This window comes from Papio anubis, chromosome 17 (assembly GCF_008728515.1).
Source record: "Papio anubis isolate 15944 chromosome 17, Panubis1.0, whole genome shotgun sequence".
NCBI classification, from domain to species: Eukaryota; Metazoa; Chordata; class Mammalia; order Primates; family Cercopithecidae; genus Papio; species Papio anubis.
The window spans coordinates 46,589,777-46,614,910 of record NC_044992.1 but is presented as its reverse complement, the minus strand read 5'-3'; the positions used below and the strand labels follow the sequence as shown (position 1 = coordinate 46,614,910).

The following is a 25,134-nucleotide window of genomic DNA, read 5'->3' as shown; positions in this document are numbered from 1 at the left end:
CAGCTACTCAGGAGGCTGAGGCAGGAGAATGGCGTGAACCCGGGAGGCGGAGCCTGCACTGAGCTGAGATTGCACCACTGGACTCCATCCTGGGTGACAGAGTGAGACTCCGTCTCAAAAAAATAAAAAAAAAGAGAAATGCTGGGCCGGGCACAGTCGCTCATGCCTATAATCCCCGCACTTTGAGGGGCCAAGGTGGGTGGATAATCTGAGATCAGGAGTTTGAGACCAGGCTGGCTAACATGGTGAAACCTCGTTTCTATTAAAAATACAAAAAAATTAGCTGGGCGTGGTGGCACGTGCCTGTAATCCCTGCTACTCAGGAAGCTGAGGCAGGAGAAACACTTGAACCCAGGAGGCAGAGGTTGCAGTGAGCCGACATCATGCCATTGCACTCTGGCTTGGGCAACAAGAGCGAAACCTCGTCTCAAAAACAAACAAACAAACAAACAAGAAATGCTGTGCTATAACACAAGTAAAAATATGGTCAGTTCTGGCCAGGTGTGGTGGCTTGCACCTATAATCCCAGCTCTTCGGGAGGCCGAGGCGGGCAGATCACTTGGCGTGGTAGCACAACCAGTGATCTTCCTGCCTTAGCCTCCCATAGTTTAAGCCCAGCACTTTGGGAGGCTGAAGCAGGAAGATCACTTGAGCCCAGGAGCTCAAGACCAGCCTGGGCAACATTAGGAGACCCTATCTCTACAGGGGGAAAAAAAAAATGCCAGGTGTGGTGGCAGTTTCCTGTGGTCCCAGCTATTCAGAAGGTTAAGGTGGGGCCAGGCGCGGTGGCTCATGCCTATAATCTTAGCACTTTGGAAGACGGAGGTGGGTGGATCACAAAGTCAGGAGTTCAAGACCAGCCTGGCCAACATGGTGAAACCCCGTCTCTACTAAAAATACAAAAATTAGCTGGGCGTGGTGGCAGGCGCCTGTAATCCCAACTATGTGGGAGGCTGAGGCAGGAGAATCACTTGAACTCGGAGGGTAGAGGTTGCAGTGAGCCGAGCTCACACCACTGCACTCCAGCCTGGGCAGCAAAGTGAGACTATCTCAAAAAAAAAAAAAAAAAAAAAAAAAAAAAGAAGGCTAAGGTGGGAGGATTGCTTGAGCCCAGCAGGTCAAGGCTACAGTGAGCCCTAAGCATGCCACTGCACTCCAGCCTGGACAACAGAGCAAGACCCTGTCTCAATTTAAAAAAACAAACAAACAAACAAAAAACCATGAAGCAACAGTTCCATTCTCTTTTTCTCATGGGAAGATCAAGAAGGCTATGAGAAAATTTATATATTGTTCAAAATAAAATGGTTTTCTATTGTCTAAAGCCTTCAGAAGAGAAAATTACAAAAGGGCTATGATAAAACTCATATACTGCTCAAAACTAAAATGTTTTCCTACACTGTGTTGCCATGATAAATTGGGACATTAATTCCCCAGACCAGGAAAAAGTCAAGTCTCAACACCAGCCAGACACAGAAACGAGATGTAACATTTTCCCCAAACTCACAAAGAGAATTCTTCTCGTAGACGCCTTCTATATTGCTTCTTCGGTTTCATGGTGTTGAAGTAGGGCAGTTTGATAACATCAGGCCACACAGCTGGACAAGGGCTACCACAGAGTCGGCTAAAAACAAAGCAAAAAGCAAGAACAACAGAGTGAGTGAGTCAGCATCATGAATTCTGGAGGTTTCAGAAGCAGTAATTATTACCTCCTGAGGTCTGGGGAATCTTTGCTTATTACATTAGAGGGCATGAAGAAAGGAGAATATGATATTACTGCTTTAAGGACAGAAAGGAATAGAACAGAAAGAACTGGTTATAATAGAGCAAAGAAAACATACTTGGATAATAATCCTAAATGATTCACATTATTTGGATTTGTGGAATGTTTTGATCCCCCTATACAGGTTTTTATTACCAGTTTTGTTCTGTTCGGTTAATACTAATTACAAAGGGCTAAGTTGGTCCTATAGTAACCCTATAGGGTAAACTGTGAGATGAGAAGAAAGTATAAGACTGAACATTTTGATAGATAATTGACAGTTTACCAAATAACAAAAAAAAAAAATTGAGTTACATACCACCTTTAAAAAATGTCTACATTGGCCGGGGGCGGTGGCTCACGCCTGTAATCCCAGCACTTTGGGAGGCCAAGGCGGGCAGCTCACAAGATCAGGAGATCGAGACCATCCTGGCTAACATGGTGAAACCCTGTCTCTACTAAAAATACAAAAAAATTAGATGGGGGTGGCGGCAGGCGCCTGTAGTCCCAGCTACTCAGGAGGTTGAGGTAGGAGAATGGCGTGAACCCGGGAGGTGGAGCTTGCAGTGAGCCGACATCACGCCACTGCATTCCAGCCTGGGCGACAGAGCGAGACTCCGTCTCAAAAAAAAAAAAAAAAACAAAGGTCTACATTAGGCTGGTGTGGTGGCTCATGTGTGTAATCCCAGCACTTTGGGAGGTCAAGGCGGGAGGACTGTTTGAGCCCAGGAGTTCAAGCCCAGGCAACAAACATAATGAGACCCTGTCTCTACAAAACAAATGAATGAAAAAATAGCTGGGACTACAGGTGTAGTCCAAGCTACTCAGGAGGGTAAGGAGGGAGGATCACTTGAGTGCAGGAGTTTGAGGCTGCAGTGAACTATGATTGTCACCTAGAGTGGAGTGCAGTGGCGTAAAGTGAGACACTCTCTATTTAAAAACAACAAAAAACAAAAAACACTACACTAACCTGCTATATTCTTCCCTTTAATTTTATTGAAAAAACAAAACAAAACAAAATCCGCCCAAATGCCAGCCCAATCCTGGGCCTTCCCCAAATTTTCTATTATAGGTTGTATTTCATAACTATTTACTTGCTATATACCTTACTAAATTCTAAATTCTTTGAAGGCAGGGACGTACTTTTTTATCTCTGAATCCTAAAGTTTAATGTTAAAAGTAATCTGTTGTACAACAGGCTCAATAAATGTTTACTGAATAAATTTAATCTAATCTGAGCTATGAATGGAAGGGCCATCCCAAAAATGGTATGCTTTTATATGAAGAGCTAATAAAAAATATGCAAGGTAAGACCTAAAAATGAGATGAAATAAAACTTCTTTATATGCATAGCCCATGACAAAATATATGGTAAACCTGACTGAGTAAAGAGAAACTTACTTGGACATAAGAAACATAAACTCATTCAGAATGACTAGAAAGTGTTAGAAACTGGAGGATGAGATTACCTATCACACCTGGGCACTCAAGAGCACATGTACAGCTGTACCTGATCAGTTCCAGCTGAGCCAGTTCCAGATTGGCTTGAAAAATAGGCTTCTTTGTGAACAGTTCCCCAAGAATACATCTAGAAAAGGTAAAATTGAGAGGTCAGAAGAGAAATTCTTAGAGCCTATTTAAAGTGTCTCAAAAATTTTTTATATTATTAATGTATCAAGTTGCAACAAAGATAACTAGCCCCAAATTTCAGTGTCTGAGTTTCCAAAGAGAAAATATTTCTTACAGTGAAACAGACAGTATAAAGGATTTAAATTTGCCAGAAGATCAAACTTTTGTCACCTATTAAGGACACTCTATGAACAGAGAAAGGGAGTCAAGAGTCCTTTTCTATCATGCCATTGTAAATTAAGGAAATAACTAAAGACAATTTTACAAGGATGCTCAAAATTAAAGAACAATACTAACAAAAAATAAATAAATAAACAAGGATGCTCTCTGTAGTTAGTTTCTATAAAGTTTGTATTCGTTTTTGTCATTAATCTGCTCTGTAGAAGATGCATTATACTATAGCCCTCTTGGCACTGTATTGCAAAGAAAATAATTTACTGTCATCAGCTAGGATCACTTGGACTTTTTTAGTTTTATTTTTTGAGATAAGAGTCTCACTCTGTTACCCAGGCTGGAGTGCAGTGGCGCAATCTCTGCTCACTATAACCTTTGCCTCCTGGGTTCAAGTGATTCTCTGCCTCAGCCTGCCAAGTAGCTGGGACTACAGGCATGCACCACCACACCCGGCTAATTTTTTTGTATTTTTAGTAGAATCTAGTGAATAAAACATGAATATATCTCTTATCATTTATGCTGATTAAAAGAGTGGGGGCAGTATATACTATATAATTTCATTTGTATAAAATTCTAGAAATAGAAATTAATCTATATAGTGACAGAAAGCAGAACAGTGGTTTGCTTGGTAATGGGAGGGTATGGGTAGAGGAAAGGGATTATAAAAGAGCATAAGGGGCCGGGCGCGGTGGCTCAAGCCTGTAATCCCAGCACTTTGGGAGGCCGAGACGGGCGGATCACCAGGTCAGGAGATCGAGACCATCCTGGCGAACCCGGTGAAACCCCGTCTCTACTAAAAAAATACAAAAAACTAGCCGGGCGAGGTGGCGGGCGCCTGTAGTCCCAGCTACTCGGGAGGCTGAGGCAGGAGAATGGCGTGAACCCGGGAGGCGGAGCTTGCAGTGAGCTGAGATCCGGCCACTGCACTCCAGCCTGGGTGACAGAGCGAGACCCCGTCTCAAAAAAAAAAAAAAAAAAAAAAGAGCATAAGGAAACTGGCGGGTGATCATTATCTTGGCTGTGTTGATGGTTTTACTGGTGGATATATTAGGTAAAAACATATAAAAATATATGCAGTTTATACTTCAATAAAAAAGGTTTAAATATTGAATGAATTTGATAAGGCTATACTAAAGTTTTCTGTACTATTCTTGTAACTTTTCCATAGATTGAAATTATTTCAAAATAAATTAAAATAAAGGCTGAGCATGGCAGCTCATGCCTGTAATCCCAGCACTTTGGGAGGCCTAGGCAGAAGGATCACTTGAAGCCAAGAGTTCAGGACCAGACTGGTAACATAGCAAGACCACATCTCTTTGAAATAATAACAATAATAAAAGATTACATGAATATTCTACAGTTTTTGTTATATGCCTGAAATTTTTCATTTTTTTTGAAGTGAGGAGAGAAAAAAAAATGGTCAATCTGTCTCACCTATGCTTTGAAATGAAACAAATACAAAACCAAATTTATAGTTTTACTTTGAAATTCTTTAGTTTGACTTAATTTGAGAAAGCAAAACAAACCTAGCTTTTTAAGTAGTATTTTTCTATTAGAATTTGGACCTTTAAACAAATTATGTTAAAACAACTTTAAAGATAAATTCTTACTTCCCGAATTCTCTCAAACCCTATTCAGAGATGGAAAAGTAAAAGTAAAATTTAGGCCGGGCCCAGTGGCTGATGCCTGTAATCCTGGCACTTGGGGAGGCCAACGTGGGAGGATTGCTTGAGCCCAGGAGTGTGAGACCAGGCTGGGCAACACATTGAGATCTCAACTCTATAAAAATTAAAGAAAAGTAAAATTTAGGCCGGGCGTGGTGGCTCAAGCCTGTAACCCCAGCACTTTGGGAGGCCGAGACGGGTGGATCACGAGCTCAGGAGATTGAGACCATCCTGGCTAACACGGTGAAACCCCATCTCTACTAAAAAATACAAAAAACTAGCCGGGCGAGGTGGCGGGCGCCTGTAGTCCCAGCTACTTGGGAGGCTGAGGCAGGAGAATGGCGTGAACCCGGGAGGCGGAGCTTGCAGTGAGCTGAGATCTGGCCACTGCACTCCAGCCTGGGCGACAGAGCGAGACTCCGTCTCAAAAAAAAAAAAAAAGAAAAGTAAAATTTAATTCTGCTTTCAACATTAACTGCCACATCAAGTTCTAAGTGCAGTGTTGTCGTCATAGAGGGTAAACTCAGACATTTAAAAAAGAAAAAAAGAAAAAAAAAAAACCACTAGGTTTTCAGATTCCCAACATAATTTGCTGTACTAGTCTTTCTAGTTTCTCCTCTTGATTCTAATTTGCACACTGAACTGTCATACCAATTCTCTATAAAAAATCCCATAGAAATATCTTCAGAGAGACTACCATGGATCACCAAAGTAGTAAGTTCACATCAAAACTCAAACAAAATCTTAATTCAATGAGCCACTGGGCTTTGAAGAATGTCTAAATTTCTGTAGTTGTAATTTCCAATTGTGTTTTTCTGTTTTATTTTCTTTTGGTTTCCAGTCCTTTGGTGGGAAGACATCATTATGTAATCAACACTTTGCTACTGCACTGAGGTGGCAGGCTGCACAGACTGAAATAATAGTACCAAACAGAGCTATGAACTTTCCCCATGCATCTTAATGGGGCGTTAACTTTAGAGCCTGGTTGTGATAATTTAAATGCTAATACTGTTAAAGCAAATAGTCCAGAACAAAAACACACCCAGCTTGAGTCAGTAAAATTTAACTAAAGCTTTATTTGATTTGGGTAGGCTACTACAGAAATTATGCTCTTTCTCCATCATTCTGTTGAATTTTAAAATAAAACCCCTGTAGTGCTCCTCTTAAAGACTGACATTAATAGAGGAAGGAAAAGAATGGAAAGAAGTGATTTGCTCCACTGGGAAGTATATATGTCAGAATTGTAAAGTATAGAGGTCAAGAGGTCAAGTGTGTGAGTGGGCATAAATCATACAACATAAGATACAATTAACAAACATGGCCCATTTAAAACATCCATGCCCCAACACACAAACTGTAGTTTCTAAATATAATTTTCCACTAAAAGGAACTAAGACTCCTTAGAGAAATGGCTGATTCCAGTTCTGGGACAGGAAACGAACAGGACAAGCTTAGAACCAAAAACAAGATGTTTTCTACTATTACACTACTATGGTGTGTCAAAAGGACTCAAAATATAGCCTGAATAAGCTCCCACTGGCTAAAGCCTGCACAGTTTGAACAAGAATAAGGATAATAACCACAATGGATTAAAATACATCAAATAAGTTTAAATCTACGAGTTCATAATAAAACCAAAAAACAAAAACATTTTTCATTGGTCATCTTTGAAGGATACTAGGAAACTACTTCATTATTTTGAAAACTCTTAAATAAAATTAAAAAATTAACTTTTACCCTACTGTTTCTATATTATTTAGACCTGAGTTCAGCCAAACAGATGGGAGGATATAAAGCATTCCAATAAGAAATGATATAATTAGAATGTGACCATCATAAAATAACCACAAATGAATTAACAGATGTGGGCAATGGCCAAGTAACTGAAAACATTGCAAAAAAAGACTATTACTATTATGTAAAGTGGTGTGTGTGTACAAATCTGCTCATTTAGAACTGCCCTCACAAGGCCATAATAAAAAGCTGACTAGTTTATACTGGATTGTTTTGTTTTGTTGTTTCAAAATCTTCCACAGACAACATACTCATTTACTGCTTGTACTCTGGGCAGAGGCTCCCACTGCTCCCCACCTCCCAACTCTGATGTACCACTGATTATACAACTTTTGTTAGAAGTATTCAAAACCAACTGTAAAGTAGTTTCAGGGTCTACTACCTGACCCTGGGTGGGTGGTGAGTAATCAACCTTTAATCCATTTACAATTTGTGAAAAGTAAAAAAGATAAGCTGGGTACGGCAACATGCGCCTGTAGTTACAGCTATTCAGGAGGCTGAGGCAGGAGGACTGCTTGAGCCCAGGAGTTCAAGGATATAGCGTGTTATGATCATGCTTATGAACAGCCACTGGACTCGAGAATGGGCAACATAGAAAGACTCTGTCTCAAACAATAAAAAGATAAAAAATCGGCCAGGCGCGGTGGCTCACGCCTGTAATCCCAGCACTTTGGGAGGCCGAAGCGGGCGGATCACGAGGTCAGGAGATCGAGACCATCCTGGTGAATACGGTGAAACCCCGTCTCTACTAAAAATACAAAAAAATTAGCCAGGTGTGGTGGCAGGCGCCTGTAGTCCCAACTTCTAGGGAGGCTGAGGCAGGAGAATGGCGTGAACCCGGGAGGTGGTGGAGCTTGCAGTGAGCGGAGATCCCGTCACTGCACTCCAGCCTGGGCAACAGAGCGAGACTCCTTCTCAAAAAAAAAAAGATAAAAAATCATGCTAAAATATATATGTATCATCACAAGGATACAATCTGCGAAATCCAGACTACCAAAGGCTGGATAGGACAAGTGAAATAGTTTCTTCTAAGGAAATCATAAGGAAACAAAATAAATCAAAATTAGGTAACACAGAAGGGGAATGCAAAATTAAAAGATTTGATGTAATCAATTGCAATCTATGAACCTTACTTGGATATCTTATTTCCAAATAAGATATCAATTCAAAGTTTAAACAAAAAAAAGAAGAAATCTGTTTTTTAAAAAAAGTGTCTCTGACATTAAGAAATATTCAACAGATTCCCCAGAAATCTGGCCAAAAGTTTATCACCATAAGAGCTCTAAAAAGCCAGTGTACAGAGAAAACAAAGTACAAGTCAACAATACGTAAGTTACAGACAAGAGAAAAAGTTAACAGAACCTTACCCACAGCTCCAAACATCTATGGCTGGTGTGTAACGTTCTTCTCCTAGCAGTAGTTCTGGAGGTCGGTACCACAGAGTAATGACTTTGTTTGTGTAAGGGCGACTGAAATATAAAAAACAACCATGACATAAACTTACAATGGCTTCTGATGAAAAATATTCATATAACTAAATACAAATAGAAATAGGTGCCAAATGAAGATGAGACTGAAAAACAAATCCATAGCAACCTAACACTCCAAAATTAAACTGGTCAGAAGTGGGAGATGAAGAAGTAACTTCCAGGCTGGGTGTGGTGGCTCACACCTGTAATCCCAGCACTTGGGAGGCCGAGGTGGGTGGATCACAAGGTCAGGAGATCGAGACCACAGTGAAACCCCGTCTCTACTAAAAATACAAAAAAACTAGCCGGGTGCAGTGGCGGGCGCCTGTAGTCCCAGTTACTCGGGAGGCTGAGGCAGGAGAATGGCATGAACCCGGGAGGCGGAGCTTGCAGTGAGCCGAGATCACGCCACTGCACTCCAGCCTGGGTGACAGAGAAAGACTCCGTCTCAAAAAAAAAAGAAAAAAAAAGAAGTAACTTCCAGGCCTGGCGTGGTGGCTTATGCCTGTAATACCAGCACTTTGGGAGGCCTATAGGGGAGAATCATTTGAGGCCAGTTTAAGACCAGCCTGGTCAACACTGCAAGATCTCACCTCTATTTTTTTTTGTTTTTTGAGACGAAGTCTTGCTCTGTCCCCCAGGCTGGAACACAGTGGTACCATCTCGGCTTATTGCAAGCTCTGCCTCCCGGGTTCATGCCATTCTCCTGCCTCAGCCTCTCGAGTAGCTGGGACTACAGGCACCCGCCACCATACCTGGCTCATTTTTTGTATTTTTAGTAGAGACGGGATTTCACCCTGTTAACCAGGATGGTCTTGATCTCCTGCCCTCAGGTGATCCACCCACCTGGGCCTCCCAAAGTGCTGGGATGACAGGCGTGAGCCACCGCGCCTGGCCTATTAAAAAAAAAAGAAAAAAGGCCAGGCGCGGTGGCTCACACCTGTCATCCCAGCACTTTGGGAGGCTGAGTGGGTGGATCACCTAAGGTTGGGAGTTCGAGAGCAGCATGACCAACAAGGAGAAACCCCGTCTCCACTAAAAATACAAAATTAGCCAGGCGTGGTGGCGCATGCCTGTAATCCCAGTTAGTTGGGAGGCTGAGGCAGGGGAATTGCTTGAACCTGGGAAGCAGAGGTTTCAGTGAGCCAAGATCGTGCCATTACACTCCAGCCTGGGCAACAAGTGCAAATCTCTGGGAAAGAAAAAGAAAAAGAAAAAGGAAGAGAAGAGAAAAGAGAGAGAAATAAATAACTTCAATTCTAATTTATTTATTCCAGTCAAGGGACGATTCAAGAATTTAGATAAAATTTGCTGCCTAAAATCTAAGTGATAACGCTTTCAGATAATTAGGGAACTCTAACAGTTGCTGCAACTTGCAGAATACTAGAATATCCAGGAATAAAAAAGATTCTTAGCCGGGTGCAGTGGCTCATGCCTGTAATCCCAGCACTCTGAGAAGCCGAGGCAGATGAATCACGAGGTCAGGAGTTTGAGACCAGCCTGGCCAACATGGTGAAACCCCGTCTCTACTAAAAATACAAAAAATTAGCTGGGCATAGTGGCAGGCACCTGTAATCCCAGCTACTCGGGAGGCTGAGGCAGGAGAATTGCTTGAACCGGAGAGGTGGAGGTTGCAGTGAGCGGAGATCACGCCACTGCACTCCAGCCCAGGTGACAGAGTGAGACTCTGTCTCAAAAAAAAAGAAAAGAAAAGGCCGGGCACAGTGGCTCACACCTGTAATCCCAGCACTTTGGGAGGCCAAGGCGGGTAGATCATGAGGTCAGGAGATCGAGACCATCCTGGCTAACATGGTGAAACCCTTTCTCTTCTAAAAACACAAAAAATTAGCCAGGCATGGTGGCGGGCGCCTGTAGTCCCAGCTACTCGGGAGGCTGAGGCAGGAGAATGGCTTGAACCCGGGAGGCAGAGCTTGCAGTGAGCCGAGATTGCACCACTGCACTCCAGCCTGGGCGACTGAGCAAGACTCTGTCTCAAAAAAAAAAAAAAAAAAAGATTATTGGCGGGATGTGGTGGCTCACATCTGTAATCCCAGCACTTTGGGAGGCTGAGGCAGGTAGATAGCTTGAGCCCAGGAGTTCAATACTACCCTGGGCAACATAGCAAAATCCTGTCTCTACTAAAAATACAAAAATTAGCCAGGTGTGATGGTACCCACCTATGGTCCCAGCTACTTGTGAGATTAGGGTGGCAGAATCACCTGAGCCCACAGAGGTTGAGGCTGCAGTGAGCTGAGATCAAGCCATGCACTCCAGCCTGAGAAACAGAGCAAGACTCTGCCTCAAAAAAACAAACCTTATTTCCCACATGTAATTTTATTAATGCCTTACCTCTCTTCAGAGTTATAGAGCCGAGCAAGTCCAAAATCTGCTAGTTTGATTTGCCCACTGTAAAACAAAAAACAATTATTTTCATAAGCAATAGCAGTGGCCTCCAAAATACACCTGAAAAGTCATGCGCCAAGTTAGGAGCTAAAGGAATTACAAAAATAAATTTTAACTTCTGCTCTCTTCGTTCTACTCTTTTCTCTTTCTTTTTTAAAAATTTCATACAATACCCAGTTCATGGTTACTTCTACTCTTAACACTCAATCCCCCTAATTAAACCTTTTTTGACTACTTCAATTATAATGCCTTAGGCTTTTAAAAGAAACAAACTATTATTACATTTTCTGAATTTGACTCCTTAGCTAAGTTTATTTCATGGTAAACAACAGTACCAAGAACCTGCTAGATTAAATACTTATTGTTGGGAAAAAAATAAATGAGCTGTTCTAGATTGAGAAAGATTTAAGAGGGCAAACAGACTGGGCATGGTGGCTCACACCTGTAATCCCAGAACTTTGGGAGGCCACTGCACTCCAGCCTGGGCAACAGAGCAAGACCCTATCTCTGAAAAAACAAGCAAAGAAACCCAGTTTCCTGGGCCCCATTCTTAAGAGATGCTGACTCAGTAGAACGTGGCTCGTGAATCTGCATTTCTAGCAGGCCCATATGTGATGCTAATGCAGCTGGCCTGAGAATCAGGCTTTGAGAATCACTTCAAGGAGATCCCAACCATGTTTCACTCTGCTCAGTAATTTTTTTTTTTTTTTTTTTTTTGAGACAGAGTCTCACTCTATCACTCAGGCTAGAGTGCAGTGGTGCAACTGTGGCTCACTGCAGCCTTGATGATCTCCCGGGTTCAAGTGATTCTCTAGCCTCAGCCTCCCGAGTAGCTGGGACTACAGGCATGCACCAATATGCTCAGCTAATTATTTTATTTTTTTGTAGAGACAGAGTTCCCCTGTGTTGCCCAGACTGGTCTTAAATTCCTGTGCTCAAGTGATCCTCCCTCCTCAGCCTCCCAAAGGGCTGGAAGTACAGGCATGGGCCACCATGACTGGCCTCTGCTCAGTATTCTATCCTTGACAGTGATGTAAAGGAATTTTTTTTTTTTTTTTTAAGTTCCAGGGTACATGTGCAGGTTTGTTACACAGGTAAATGTGTTCCATGGTGGTTTGCTGCACCTCTTGACCCATCACCAAAGTATTAAGCCCAGCAAGCATTAGCTATTTTTCCTGATGCTCTCTCTCCTCCTGCATGAAGGAATAATTTTGAAAACTGCAAGGCAAAATGTTGGGAATCTATCTAAAAACTATTTATTCATTGGAGGGGGTGGACAATGCAAAAAAAACCCAACAACTATTTATTGACTACTTTGGATTAATGATAATTATCTAAATTCATGTAACCTCCTTAGTCATATTTACAGCCTTCCTACCTCTTAGGGCATGAAAAGCCAGCTCACTCTCTTACAGGAAGCTGGTGTAGGTGTCTAATAGCTCAGATCAGGCAAAAAAATGAGATACAGATTGCGCATCCAAATCCAAAAATCTGAAATCCAAAATTTTTCAGAACCCTTTCCCCCCATCTCTGTCTGAAGCAAAATCTGAAACTTTTTGAGTGCCAACATGATACTCAAAGGATATACTCACTGGAACATTTCAGATTTGGGATGTTCAGAACCAGTAAATATAATGTAAATATTCCAAAATCTAAAAAAATCTGAAATCCAAAAGAAATCTTGTCTCAAGCACAGGGGATACTCAATATGTAGTACAGAAAAAAGGCCAAGAGGTGCTCCCCAAGATATGAACATGGGACAATATTAAAACAAGGTAACTACCAGCAACAAACTTCTACATTAAATCAATGCTTATTCCTAGTCAAGTTAAAGGTACCTTATCCATTTGCTCCAAACACCATTACATTAAGTTCAATTTATAAGCAAATTGTGAGAAAAGCAGAAAGAAAATAGTTAACTTATATTGAGACAAAGATGATTCCTCAAATTACTTGGCATCCTTACTCTGAAAGCCTGAGATGATTCAAGATTCAAGGCACATAGTATGACTGAAAGTTAAAATGGAAATGGATATATAGTTACAGAAATCAGGGTAGACCTGAATATCACCAGCATCTAACATATTTCCTGCCTGGCTCATACTAGGTACTAAATAAATGTTTATTAAATGAATTTAGTCTGCTATAGAACCTGTTGATAGCACTTAAAAAAAAAAAAAAAAAAAAAGACTGAGTTTCACTCTTGTTGCCCAGGCTGGAGTGCAATGGCACTATCTCGGCTCACTTGCAACCTCTGCCTCCCGAATGGCTGGGATTATAGGCATGCACCACCACTCATGGCTAATTTTGTATTTTTAGTAGAGATGGTGTTTCTCCATGTTGGTCAGGCTGGTCTTGAATTCCCTACCTCAGGTGATCCACCTGCCTTGGCCTCCCAAAGTGCTGGGATTACAGGCATAAGCCACCACGCCAGGCCGCTGATAGCACTTTTACTGACTTGCTTTTCCTTACAACTAAACCATTAAGGTGACTCACTATGAAGTGTGGAAGTATTGGTAACTTTTTGCAATATAAAATAGAACAGGCTGGGTGCAGTGGCTCACGCCTGTAGTCCCAACACTTTGGGAGACCAAGGCAGGCGGATCATTTAAGTCAGGAGTTTGAGACCAGCCTGGTGAAACCAGGTGAAACCCCCATCTCTACTAAAAATACAAAAATCAGATGGGCGTGGCAGCAGACACCTATAGTCCTAGCCACTTGGGAGGCTGAGGCGGGAGAATCGCTTGAACCCGGGAGGCCGAGGTTGCAGTGAGCCGAGATTGTGCCACTGCACTCCAGCCTGGGTGACACGGCGAGACTCCATCTCAAAAAATAAAATACAAAATAAATAAATAAATAAATAAAAATAAAATACAAAAGAAGTGCCATCATATTGTTTGTCCTGTCTCAAAGGAATAAGATGAATACAGAAATATGTGGAGAATTCTTTCTGAGACCATGGTTTAACATTTTTGCCTTTTGACAAGACCTTCAAGTACACAGTGCCTCCACTCACTCCCAGTTCAGCCCTCTCTCACATAATACTTCCTTCCCTTGCCTGCCTGGACCCCTTGGTTAATTAACCAAACTACTGTCTTCCTGGTTCCCTTAGCTTGTGATATAGCTAATCCATAAGTCCCTAATTCTGGATCATTAGAAAATCTGCCTTTTCTGCTCTACCTAGAGAGCTGAACACAAGTGCAAAGAATAAAAATCATATAACTGGCCGGGCGTGGTGGCTCACACCTGTAATCCTAGCACTTTAGAACGCTGAGGTGGGTGGATCACTTGAGGTCAGAGGTTTGAGACCCAGCCTGGCCAACATGGTGAAACCCCGTCTCTATAAATACAAAAATTAGCCAGGTGTGGTGGCATGCGCCTGTAGTCCCAACTACTCGGGAGGTGGAGGCAGGAGAACTGCTTGAACCCGGGAGGCAGAGGTTGCAGTGAGCCGAGATAGCGCCACTGCACTCCAGCCTGGGTGACAGAGTGAGACTCCATCTCAAAAAAAATAAAAATAAAAAATCATATAATCATATTGTATGGTGCCACTGCAAAATGTGTGACTTCCTCTCTCTGTTAATTCCTGAATGCTACTGATTAGTCCTTTTACTTGCCTGTAATCAGCAACTTCCATTCAGCATGGCTGTCATTACAGACCTTTGGCATTCTCCTTAATGCTCTAATCCATCCCCTACCCTCTTACACTTACTTAATAAATGACCTTTTTCAGTGAAAAAATTAAAGTCATTAGGTGAGAGGTACTTAACATCCTACCTTTTTCCAGTAAACCTACTTCCATCTATAATCTTACTTTCCTCTTTCCTTTTAATTACAGTTATCCCTCAGTATATCTACGGAATTGGTTCCAAGACTCCCATATATACCAAAATTCAAGCAAACTCAAGTCCTGCAGTAGGTTTTACAGAAACAGCATATATGAAACACTGGTACTCCATATACACAAGTTTTATATACTGCAAACAGTGTTTTTTATTCGTCTTTGGTTGGATAAAAATCTGTGTATAAGTGGACATGCCACAGTTGAAACCCGCGTTGTTCAAGGTTCAACGATACACAAAAAGTATGTCAATCTCTTTTCTTGACCAAGGGTAATCAATCCCTCCACCTGTGGCCTCGATCCCATCTATTCTAGAACCTTGCTCCTTTAAATTATTTTGGTTCTTTGCCAAATCTTTTTTATTTTTTATTTTTTTATTTTTTTTGAGACGGAATCTCGCTCTGTCACCAGGGTGGAGTGCGGTGGCGCGATCTCAGCTCACTGCAACCTCCGCCTCCCAGGTTCAAACGGTTCTCCTGCCTCAACCTCCTGAGTAGCTGGGACTACAGGTATGTGCCTCCATATCTAGTTAGTTTTTCTATTTTCAGTAGAGATGGGGTTTCACCATGTTGGCCAGGATGGTCTCGATCTCTTGACCTCGTGATCCGCCCACCTTGGCCTCCCAAAGTGCTGGGATTACAGGTGTGAGCCACCACACCCGGCCTTTTTTTTTTCCGAGACGGAGTCTTGCTCTGTTGCCAGGCTGGAGTGCAGTGGCGCGATCTCAACTCACTGCAACCTCCGTCTCCCAGGTTCAAGTGATTCCCCTGCCTCAGCCTCCCAAGTAGCTGGGATTACAGTCACGTGCCACCACACCCAGCTAATTTTTTGTATTTTAGTAGAGACAGGGCTTTACCATGTTGAGCAAGATGATCTCGATCTCCTGACCTCGTGATCCGCCCACCTCGGCCTCCCAAAGTGCTGGGATTACAAGCATGAGCCACTGTGCCCAGCCCCCAAATCTTTAACTGCTCCCTTTGTACAGATATTCTCTCTCCTTAGCATTTTTTTTTTTTTTTTTTTTTTTGAGACAGGGTATTGCTCTGTCACCCAGGCTGGAGTGCAGTGGTGCAATCTCTGCGTCCCAGGTTCAAGCAATTCTCATGCCTTGGCCTCCTGGGCCTGGGATGGGATTAGAGGCGTGCACCACCAAGCTCAGCTAATTTTAGTAGTTTTAGTAGAGACAGTTTTGCTATGTTGGCCAGGCTGGTCTCGAACTCCTAGCATCAAGTGACCTGCCCAGCTCAAAGCCTCCCATAGTGTTAGGATTTCACATGTAAGCCACCACGTTGGCCTCCCCTTAGCATTTAAATATATTCAAATATCTGCCATCCTTAAAATTAAAAATTAAAGACACCCCCTACCACTACCTTCTCATTAATTGTGCTACTCATCCCCTTACTCCACACTAATATCACTACTGACCTTTTAATTTTCAGATTCTCTTATAATTTGCCTGCATCATCTGACATCAATGATCACTCCCTTCTTAAACTTGCCTATGCTGCATTCATATTTTCCTTATTTTCTTCCTATCTCTCTGACAATTTCTCTTAGGTGACATTTCTGACATATTTCCTATGCTTGGTAACTACCAAATCTGTACTGGTAGTTTGGAATTCCCAAATGACCATATGCTATTAAATATCACTACCCTGGATATATAAAAGACATATCCAAAAGAGATTTGCCTGTTACCCCATCCATCCTACTCTTCCATCTTCCTTGTATTGGCTAGTAGTGCCACCCATCTAGATAGTTTTTCAAGTCAGAAACCTGTGAGTGATCTTACTTTCTCTAATTCACTATCTACCATTCACTCATTCAACCAAAGTCTACAGATCTACTGAGTCCATCCCTACTAGTAGTGTCTGGGTTATTTCAAGCACTGACCACTTCTTACAAAGTTCTTAGAGGGTCTCTCTGCCTCCAGTTTATGAGCATAAAGTGATAATTTGGCGACCTTTCCAAAACAGAAGACTGACTGCGTCTATCTTCTATATAAAATGATTTGGTCTCATTTATACTTTTTTTTTTTTTTTTTTTTTTTTTTTGAGACAGAGTCTCGCGCTGTGTCACCTAGGCTGGAGTGCAGTGGCGCGATCTTGGCTCACTGCAAGCTCCGCCTCCCAGGTTCAGGCCATTCTCCTGCCTCAGCCTCCGTCATTTATACTTTGTAATTAAAATATAATGAACATCAAGGAATCCAACTCTGGTCTTCTCTCTCTCTCGCCAACTGTTCTCTCTTTTCCTTGCCCAGCTGACAACCCTTCACCGTTTTCTCCAGGCCGTCTCACCCAGAGGTCTGAGTAGACACACCTAAGTGGGTAAGGGAAGAGGCTGGATGGATCAGGCTAGACCATGGGATTCCTGTATCCTGCTTAGCAACCTGAGGAGGAAATTCAATTTAGTCTGGGACCTCATCAGCTTTCTGACTCTGGAAAGTCAGGAAGAAAAAGGGGCCTTACCCACCAGAAAGGACACCAAATGGAGCTGCAATTATTCCCTGCTTTGAGACATCTCCTCATGGAGGAGTAAAGGGAACAGCAGAAAGTATATTATACTATAGGCCAGAAGTTCTTAATGCATTATTTATTATAGATGGAGAGTCACCAACCTCCAACTTTACTAGGAATTATGAGTCAGAGAAAGCAACATAAAGAAATACTCTTGGCCGGGGGCGGTGGCTCACACCTGTAATCCCAGCACTTTGGAAGGCCGAGATGGGCGGATCACGAGGTCAGGAGATCGAGACCATCCTGGCTAACACAGTGAAACCCCATCTCTACTAAAAATACAAAAAATAAGCCAGGCATGGTAGCGGGCACCTGTGGTCCCAGCTACTCGCGGAGGCTGAGGCAGGAGAATGGTGGGAACCTGGGAGGCAGAGCTTGCAGTGAGCCGAGATCGCGCCACTGCACTCCAGTCTGGGTGACAGAGCCAGACTCCTTCTCAAAAAAAAAAAAGAAATACTCTTTTGTCCGGACACAGTGGCTCACGCCTGTAATACCAGCACTTTGGGAGGCTAAGGCAGGCAGATCACTTGAGGTCAGGAGTTCAAGACCAGCCTGGCCAATATGGTGAAACCCCATCTCTACTAAAAAAAGAAAAATTAGCTGGGCATGGTGGCGGACACCTGTAATCCCAGCTACTCAGGAGGCTGAGGCAGGAGCATCGCCTGAACCCAGGAGTTGGAGGTTGCAGTGAGATCCTGCCATTGAACTCTAGCCTGGGCGACAGAATGATTAGACTCAGTCTAAGATTATTTCTTTTTTTGAGATGGAGTCTCGCTCTGTCACCCAGGCTGGAATGATCTCGCCTCACTGCAACCTCCACCTCCTGGGTTCAAGTTATGCTGATCCTTGTCAAATACAGATAAAGTTTAAGTTCCTCAGTGGGGCATACAAGATCCATAAATGGGCTCCATGTAACTATCCAGCTTCATCTCTTGGCCATTACGTGCTTCCCTCTTCTTACTCTAGAAATACTGACCTGTTTACAGGTTTCCAGACATAACGTGTTATTTTCATGTTTATGAGCTTTTGTGGCATGCAGCTTCTTCTGCCTAGAAATTTGATCACCCACTATCAGTTTTTCAGATAAATTCTTATTCATTCCTCAAGGATACATCTTTCCAGATACTCTCAAATTCAAAGGGAAAAAAAATTGAGCTTAATAAAAGTTTACTGAACTGAGTAATTTATTTCTCCTGCAAAAGTTTTGAGTTCCAGTGTTTAATCATCGCATGTGAGCCTTTTAGAGCTAAAATCTGGAAAGTCCCAGGAAACCATGCACGATTGGTTATTTTACACCATAAAGAGAGGAAATGTGTCATAATCTTTCCTTTTTCCTATATAATGTCTGCCAGATAAAACTGAACCGAAATGTTTAAAACAATGAGTCAATCAGACAAAAATAGAGGTAACCAACCTAATTACCTAAAGAACTAAACACTTGCCCGATTTAAATGGTACCAGATTTGTTCTTTATTCCTCAGCAAGTAGGCTGTTAAAAAAACTAGTGTGCCAGGGCCAGACGCAGTGGCTCACACCTGTAATCCCAGCACTTTGGGAGGCCGAGGCGGGCGGATCACAAGGTCAGGAGATCGAGACCATCCTGGCTAACATGGTGAAACCCCATCTCTACTAAAAATACAAAAAATCAGCTGCGCGTGGCAATGGGCGCCTGTAATACCAGCTACTCGGGAGGCTGAGGCAGGAGAATGGTGTGAACCCAGGAGGCAGAGCTTGAGGTGAGCTGAGACCATGCCACTGCACTCCAGCCTGGGCGATAGAGCAAGACTCTGTCTCAAAAACAAACAAACAAAAAAACTAGTGTGCCAGGCGCGGTGGCTCACATCTGTAATCCCAGCACTTTAGGAGGCCAAGGCGGGTGGATCACGAGGTCAGGAGTTCGAGACCAGCCTGGCCAATATAGTGAAACCCCATCTCTACTAAAAATACAAAAATTAGCCGAGCATGGTGCTGGGTGCCTATAATCCCAGCTACTCGGGAGGCTGAGGCAGGAGAATCACTTGAACTTGGGAAGTGGAGGTTGCAGTGAGCTGAGATCACGCCACTACACTCCAGCCTGGACAACAAGAGTGAAACTCCGTCTCAAAAAAAAAAAACCCTACTATGCATAATACTTCTGATATTACCAATGCAGTATAGGCAAATAAACAGAAAAGAAAAAAGCAGATAATAAAAAACTTCTGATGAATTAACACCTGTTCATCACCAGATTCCTGCTTGTTTACACTATTAAAACCTATGAGTAAGTACTGGGCAGAAAAGGCCAATCACCAACTGCACATCAATGTCTACTCAGAAAGCTGGTAACTGAGAAAGGCTCAAGAACAACTGAAGGAGAAGGCATGTTTCTCCCACACTGAACATAGGGAATATCACTAAAAACTCAATGTGTGTGCGAATACTGCACTATTAGGTCTAATTATAATACCAATTAACCATTTGAAACTAAAAAGGTCAGAGGAGAAGAGGAAAGAAATTAATCTTATTTGGTTACTATGTTACCTGTTATTCAGCAAAATGTTAGAACACTTAATATCCCGATGCAGGAAATTCTTTTTGTGACAGTAATCCAATCCTTCCATTAGCTGTTTCATGAACGACTTGATATGGTCTTCAGAAAAGTGCACCAAACCAGATTCTAGCAGTCCCATTAAGTCATGGTCCATATACTCAAATACAAGGTAAAAGGCACCTACATAAGACGAAAAAAAATTAAAAACAAGAAAAAAAAAGAATGCTGAAGTAACAATGCCTCAATCCTAATATAATTTTGGAGTTGACCATAGACTGTCTAGAAAAAACCCTTGAATTTTATAGATGAAGAAACTGAAACTAAGAGTAGTTGAATAATTAGCCCTTCCTAATAATAAATAACGGAGCTAACATTTGAATTAATCTTCTGTGGCTGGGCGCGGTGGCAGATGCCTGTAATCTCAGCACTTTGGGAGGCCGAGGAGGGCGGGTCACTTGAGGTCATGAGTTCAACACCAGCCTGCCCAACATGGTGAAACCCCATTTCGACCAAAAAAAAAAAATACAAAAATTAGTTGGGCATGGGTGGCACATGCCTATAATCCCAGCTACTTGGGAGGCTGAGGCGGGAGAATCACTTGAACCCAGGAGCTGGAGGTTGCAGTGAGCTAAGATGGTGCCACTGCATTCCAGCCTGGGTAACAAAGCAAGACTCCTTCTCAAAAAAAAAAAAAAAAAGGCCAGGCGTGGTGGCTCACACCTGTAATCCCAGCACTTTGGGAGGCCGAGATGGGCGGATCACGAGGTCAGGAGATCAAGACCATCCTGGCTAACACAGTGAAACCCCATCTCTACTAAAAATACGAAAAATAAGCCAGGCGTGGTGGCGGTCACCTTCAGTCCCAGCTACTTGTGGGAGGCTGGGAGTGCAGGAGAGCTGCAAACCTGGGAGGCGGAGCTTGCAGTGAGCCGAGATCAAGGCCACTGCACTCCAGCCTGGGCTTATTGTGAGCCAGACTCCTTCAAAAAAAAAAAAAAAAGGAATTAATCTTCTGATTCCTAGTCTAGTACTGTATGGACTACTCACCTCTTCGTGGGGGCAACTGTCCTGATCGGGTTGCATTACTAGGCTGTTTTTTAAGACAGACTCACACTCTGCCACCCATGCTGGAGTAAGCGTGGGAGACTATTCAGCTCACTGCAACCTCCGTCTCCTGGGTTCAAGCCATTCTCCTGCCTCAGCTTCCCATGTAGCTGGGATTACAAGCATGTGCCACCAAGTCCCGGTTAATTTTTATATTTTGAGTAGAGACGAGATTTCACCATGTTGGTCAGGCTGGTCTCAAACTCCCGACCTCAGGTGATCCGCCCACCTGGGCTTCCCAAAGTGTTTGGATTACAGGCGTCAGCCTTTTTCTATCTTTTTTTGAGACAGAGTCTCATTCTGTTGCCCAGGATGGAGCGCAGTGGCATGATCATGGCTCACTACAGCCTCAAACTCCTGGGCTCAAGCAAATCTTCCACCTCAGCCTCTCATGTAGCTGGGAATACAGGCACACGCCGCCACACCCAGTTAATGTTTTTCACTTTTGGTAGAGACAGGGTCTTGCTATGGTACCCAGGTTGGTCTCTAACTCTTCGGCTCAGGCAATCCTTCCATCCCAACATCCCAAAGTGCTGAGGTTAGAGGCATAAATCACTGTGCTCAGCCTGTCTTATTAGACTTTAATGACCTAAGTCAGTTAGCAAATTACAGACCTTAGACCAGAGCCAGCCTGCTGCTTGTTGCTGTAAATGAAGTTGCATTTGTAACACAACCATGCCCATTAGTTACATATTATTGATGACTATTTTGTAAAGGTTTTTAAACAAGTTAACAGGACTCAATATGCCAGGGACAGCATAATAAATGTGTTATAAATTATTAGTGAAATTCATAGTACTGGCCGGGCGTGGTGGCTCACGCCTATAATTCCAGCACTTTGGGAGGCCAAGGCAGGAGGACTGCCTGAGGTCAGGAGTTCGAGACCAACCTGGCCAACATGGTGAAACCCCATCTCTACTAAAAAAAAATACAAAAATTAGTCAGGCATGATGGCAGGCGCCTATAATTCCAGCTACATGGGAGGCTAAGGCAGGAGAATCGCTTGAACCCAGGAGGCAGAGGTTGCAGTGAGCCAAGACTGCACCATTGCACTTCAGCCCAGGCAACAAGAGCAAAACTCCATCTCAAGAAAAAAAAAAAAAAAAAAGAGGCTGGGTTCATGCCTGTAATCCCGGCACTTTCGGAGGCCAAGGTGGGCAGATCACTTGAGGTCAGGAGTTCGAGACAAGCTTCGCCAACATGGTGAAACCCTAACTGCTAAAAATACAAAAATTACCTGGGCGTGGTGGCATGCACCTGTAATTCCAACTACTCAGGGAGGCTGAGGCATGAGAATTGCTTGAACCTGGGAGGCGGAGGTTGCAGTGAGCCAAGACAGCGGCACTGCACTCCAGCCTGGGCAAAAAGAGCAAGATTCCGTCTCAAAAAAAAGAAAGGAAAAAAATAAAATCGTAGTATTTAAAAATTGAGAGAAAAATGAATCAACGAATTCAATCCCTTAAATTTGGGGCTGTGTTCAGTGACTTATGCCTGTAATCCCCACATTTTGAGGAGCTGAGGTGAGAGGATTGCCTGAGCTTTGGAAACCAGACTGGGCAAAATAGTGAGACACCATCTCCACAAAAAAATTTATAAATTAGCTAGGTGTGATGGTGCTTGCCTGTATTCCTGGACACTCGGGAGGCCGAAGCAAGAGAATCATATGAGCCCAGGAGTTCGAGGCTACAATAAGCTGTGATTGCACCAATGTACTCTAGCCTGGGTGAGAAAGCAAGATTCTGTCTACAAAAAACGAAAAAAAAAGAAGTATGGCCGGGCGCGGTGGCTCACGCCTGTAATCCCACACTATGGGAGGCCAAGATGGGAAGATCACAAGGTCAGGAGATCAAGACCATCCTGGCTGACACGGTGAAACCCCGTCTCTACTAAAAATACAAAAAAATGAGCCAGGCGTGGTGGTGGGCGCCTGTAGTCCCAGCTACTCGGGAGGCTGAGGCAGGAGAATGGGGTGAACCTGGGAGGCGGAGCTTGCAGTGAGCAGAGATCATGCCACTGCACTCCAGCCTGGGCGACAGTGTGAGACTCTGTCTCAAAAAAAAAAAAAAAAAGACAGACCAGGCTGGGCAACACAGCAAAATCCTGTTTCTACCAAAATTTTTAAAAATCAGCCAGGAGTGCTGTCTAGTCCTAGTTACTTGGGAGGGTGAGTCAGGAGGATCACTTGAACCCAGGAGTTCAGTTACCGTGAGCTGTGATCATGTCACTGCACTGCAGCCTGGGTGACAGAGCAAGATTCTGTCTCAAAAAACAAAAAAAGAGAGAAAGAGAGAGGGAGAGAAAGTAAAAGTAGTAACACAGAGAAAACCCAAAATATTAGGAATATAATCCAAAGTGACATTGGCTGGGTGCGGTGTCTGTAATCCCAGCACTTTAGGAGGCTAAGATGAGCAGACCGCTTGAGCCCAGGAGTTAGAGACCTGCCTGGGCAACATAGAGAGATCCCGTTTCTACTAAAAATATAAAAAATCAGCTGGATGTGGTGGTGCATGCCTGTTGTCTCAGCTAATCAGGAGGCTGAGGCATGGAGAATCACTTGAGCCTAGAGGTTGAGGATGTAATGAGCTATGATCACCACTGTACTCCAGCCTGGGTGACACACTGAGACTCTGTCTCAAAAAATAAAAATTAAATTAAAATAATATATAAAATAATAATATCATACTTAACCTATCCAGATGACAATTTTTTTTTGGAGACAGGGTCTTGATCTGTTGCCCAGGCTCAAGTACAGCGACACTATCTCGGCTCACTGTAACCTCTACCTCCCGGGTTCAAGCAATTCTCCTGCCTCAACCTTCCCAGTAGCTGGGATTAAAAGTGCCCAGCACCATGCCCAGTGAATTTTTGCATTTTTAGTAGAGAGGGGTTTCACCACGTTGGCCAGGCTTGTCTCAAACTCCTGACTTCAGGTGATCCACCTGCCTTGGCCTCCCAAAGTACTGGGATTATAGGCATGAGCAACCACACCTAACCCAGATGACAATTTTTAAAAAAGATATACTTGGCCGGGTACACTGGCTCACGCCTGTAATCCCAGCACTTTGGGAGGCCGAGGTGGGCGATCACCTGGGGTCAGGAGTTTGAGACCATCCCAGCCAAATGGCGAAACCTTGTCTCTAATAAAAATACAAAAATTAGCCGGCAGTGGTGGCGTGTGCCTGTAATCCCACCTACTCCAAAGGCTGAGGCAGGAGAATCACTTGAACCCAGGAGGCGGAGGTTGCAGTGAGCCAAGATTGTGTCGCTGTACCGCATCACTGCACTTGAGCCTGGGCGACAGAGTGAGACTCCTTCTCAAAATTAAAAAAAAAAAAGATATACTCAATGTTGGGGATGATACACTGAGATGGACACCCACTGGACATACTATTTTTCTTAAAAGGAATCTGACATTAAATATGAAAATCCATTTGACCAAATAACTCTTACATCAAAAATGCTATACAATGAAAATAAATCATAATGCAAAGATTTATGCAGAAAGATACTCAAGGCATTGCTATTATGTTTTTGGGGTTTTTTTTCTGAGACAGAGTTTTGCTCTTGTCACCCAGGCTGGAGTGCAATGGCGTGATCTCGACTCACTGCAACCTCCGCCTACCGGGTTCAAATGATTCTCCTGCCTCAGCCTCCCAAGCAGCTGAAGATTACAGGTGCTTGCCACCATGCCCAGCTAAATATTGTATTTTTAGTAGAGATGGGGTTTCACCATCTTGGCCAGGCTGGTCTCGAACTCCTGACCTCAGGTGATCAACCCGACTCGGCCTCCCAAAGTGTTGGGATTACAGGGGTCACTGCACCTGGCCTATTATTTTTTTTTTAATTGAAAATTGGCAACTAATTGCTCAACAGGGACTGGTAAATTTGGGTTCATGTTTATGCATAGCCATTAAAATGTGTTAATGATATGAGAAATTGCTTATGACAACACTAAATAACCTTTATAATAATTGGTTATTATACAACACTAAATAACCTTTGATCTTAGCTTTGTTAAAATAAATACAGTAGATATGGCATAAAGTACTAAAAAGCAGGGCTTTCAAAGTACTAAAAGCAGGGCTGAGTGTGGTGGCTCACCCTTGTAATCCCGGCTCTTTGGCAGGCAGAGGCGGATGATTGCCTGAGGTCAGGAGTTCGAGACCAGCCTGGTCAACATGGTGAAACCTGGTCTCTACTAAAATTATAAAAATTAGCTGGGAGTGGTGGCACGTGCCTGTAATCCCAGCT

General features: G+C 43.2%; 1 protein-coding gene across 20 annotated transcripts in view; it reads right to left on the bottom strand.

Annotated features, from left to right (window-relative positions):
* The window catches only part of CDK12 (cyclin dependent kinase 12), a 109,065-nt gene that overhangs the window by 48,481 nt on the left and 35,450 nt on the right, over window positions 1–25,134 (bottom strand). For all 20 annotated transcript variants that reach the window (XR_002517874.2, XR_002517873.2, XR_002517878.2 and 17 more), the window contains 5 exons: window positions 19,770–19,959; window positions 10,839–10,895; window positions 8,388–8,489; window positions 3,270–3,347; window positions 1,505–1,621 (listed from right to left, as the gene is read on the bottom strand). Coding sequence is in view for 9 of the 20 variants with exons in the window: in XM_021928298.2 (XP_021783990.1) it covers window positions 1,505–1,621; window positions 3,270–3,347; window positions 8,388–8,489; window positions 10,839–10,895; window positions 19,770–19,959 (544 nt within the window). In the remaining 11 variants the exon portion in view is untranslated. The remainder of the gene's footprint in view (window positions 1–1,504; window positions 1,622–3,269; window positions 3,348–8,387; window positions 8,490–10,838; window positions 10,896–19,769; window positions 19,960–25,134) is intronic.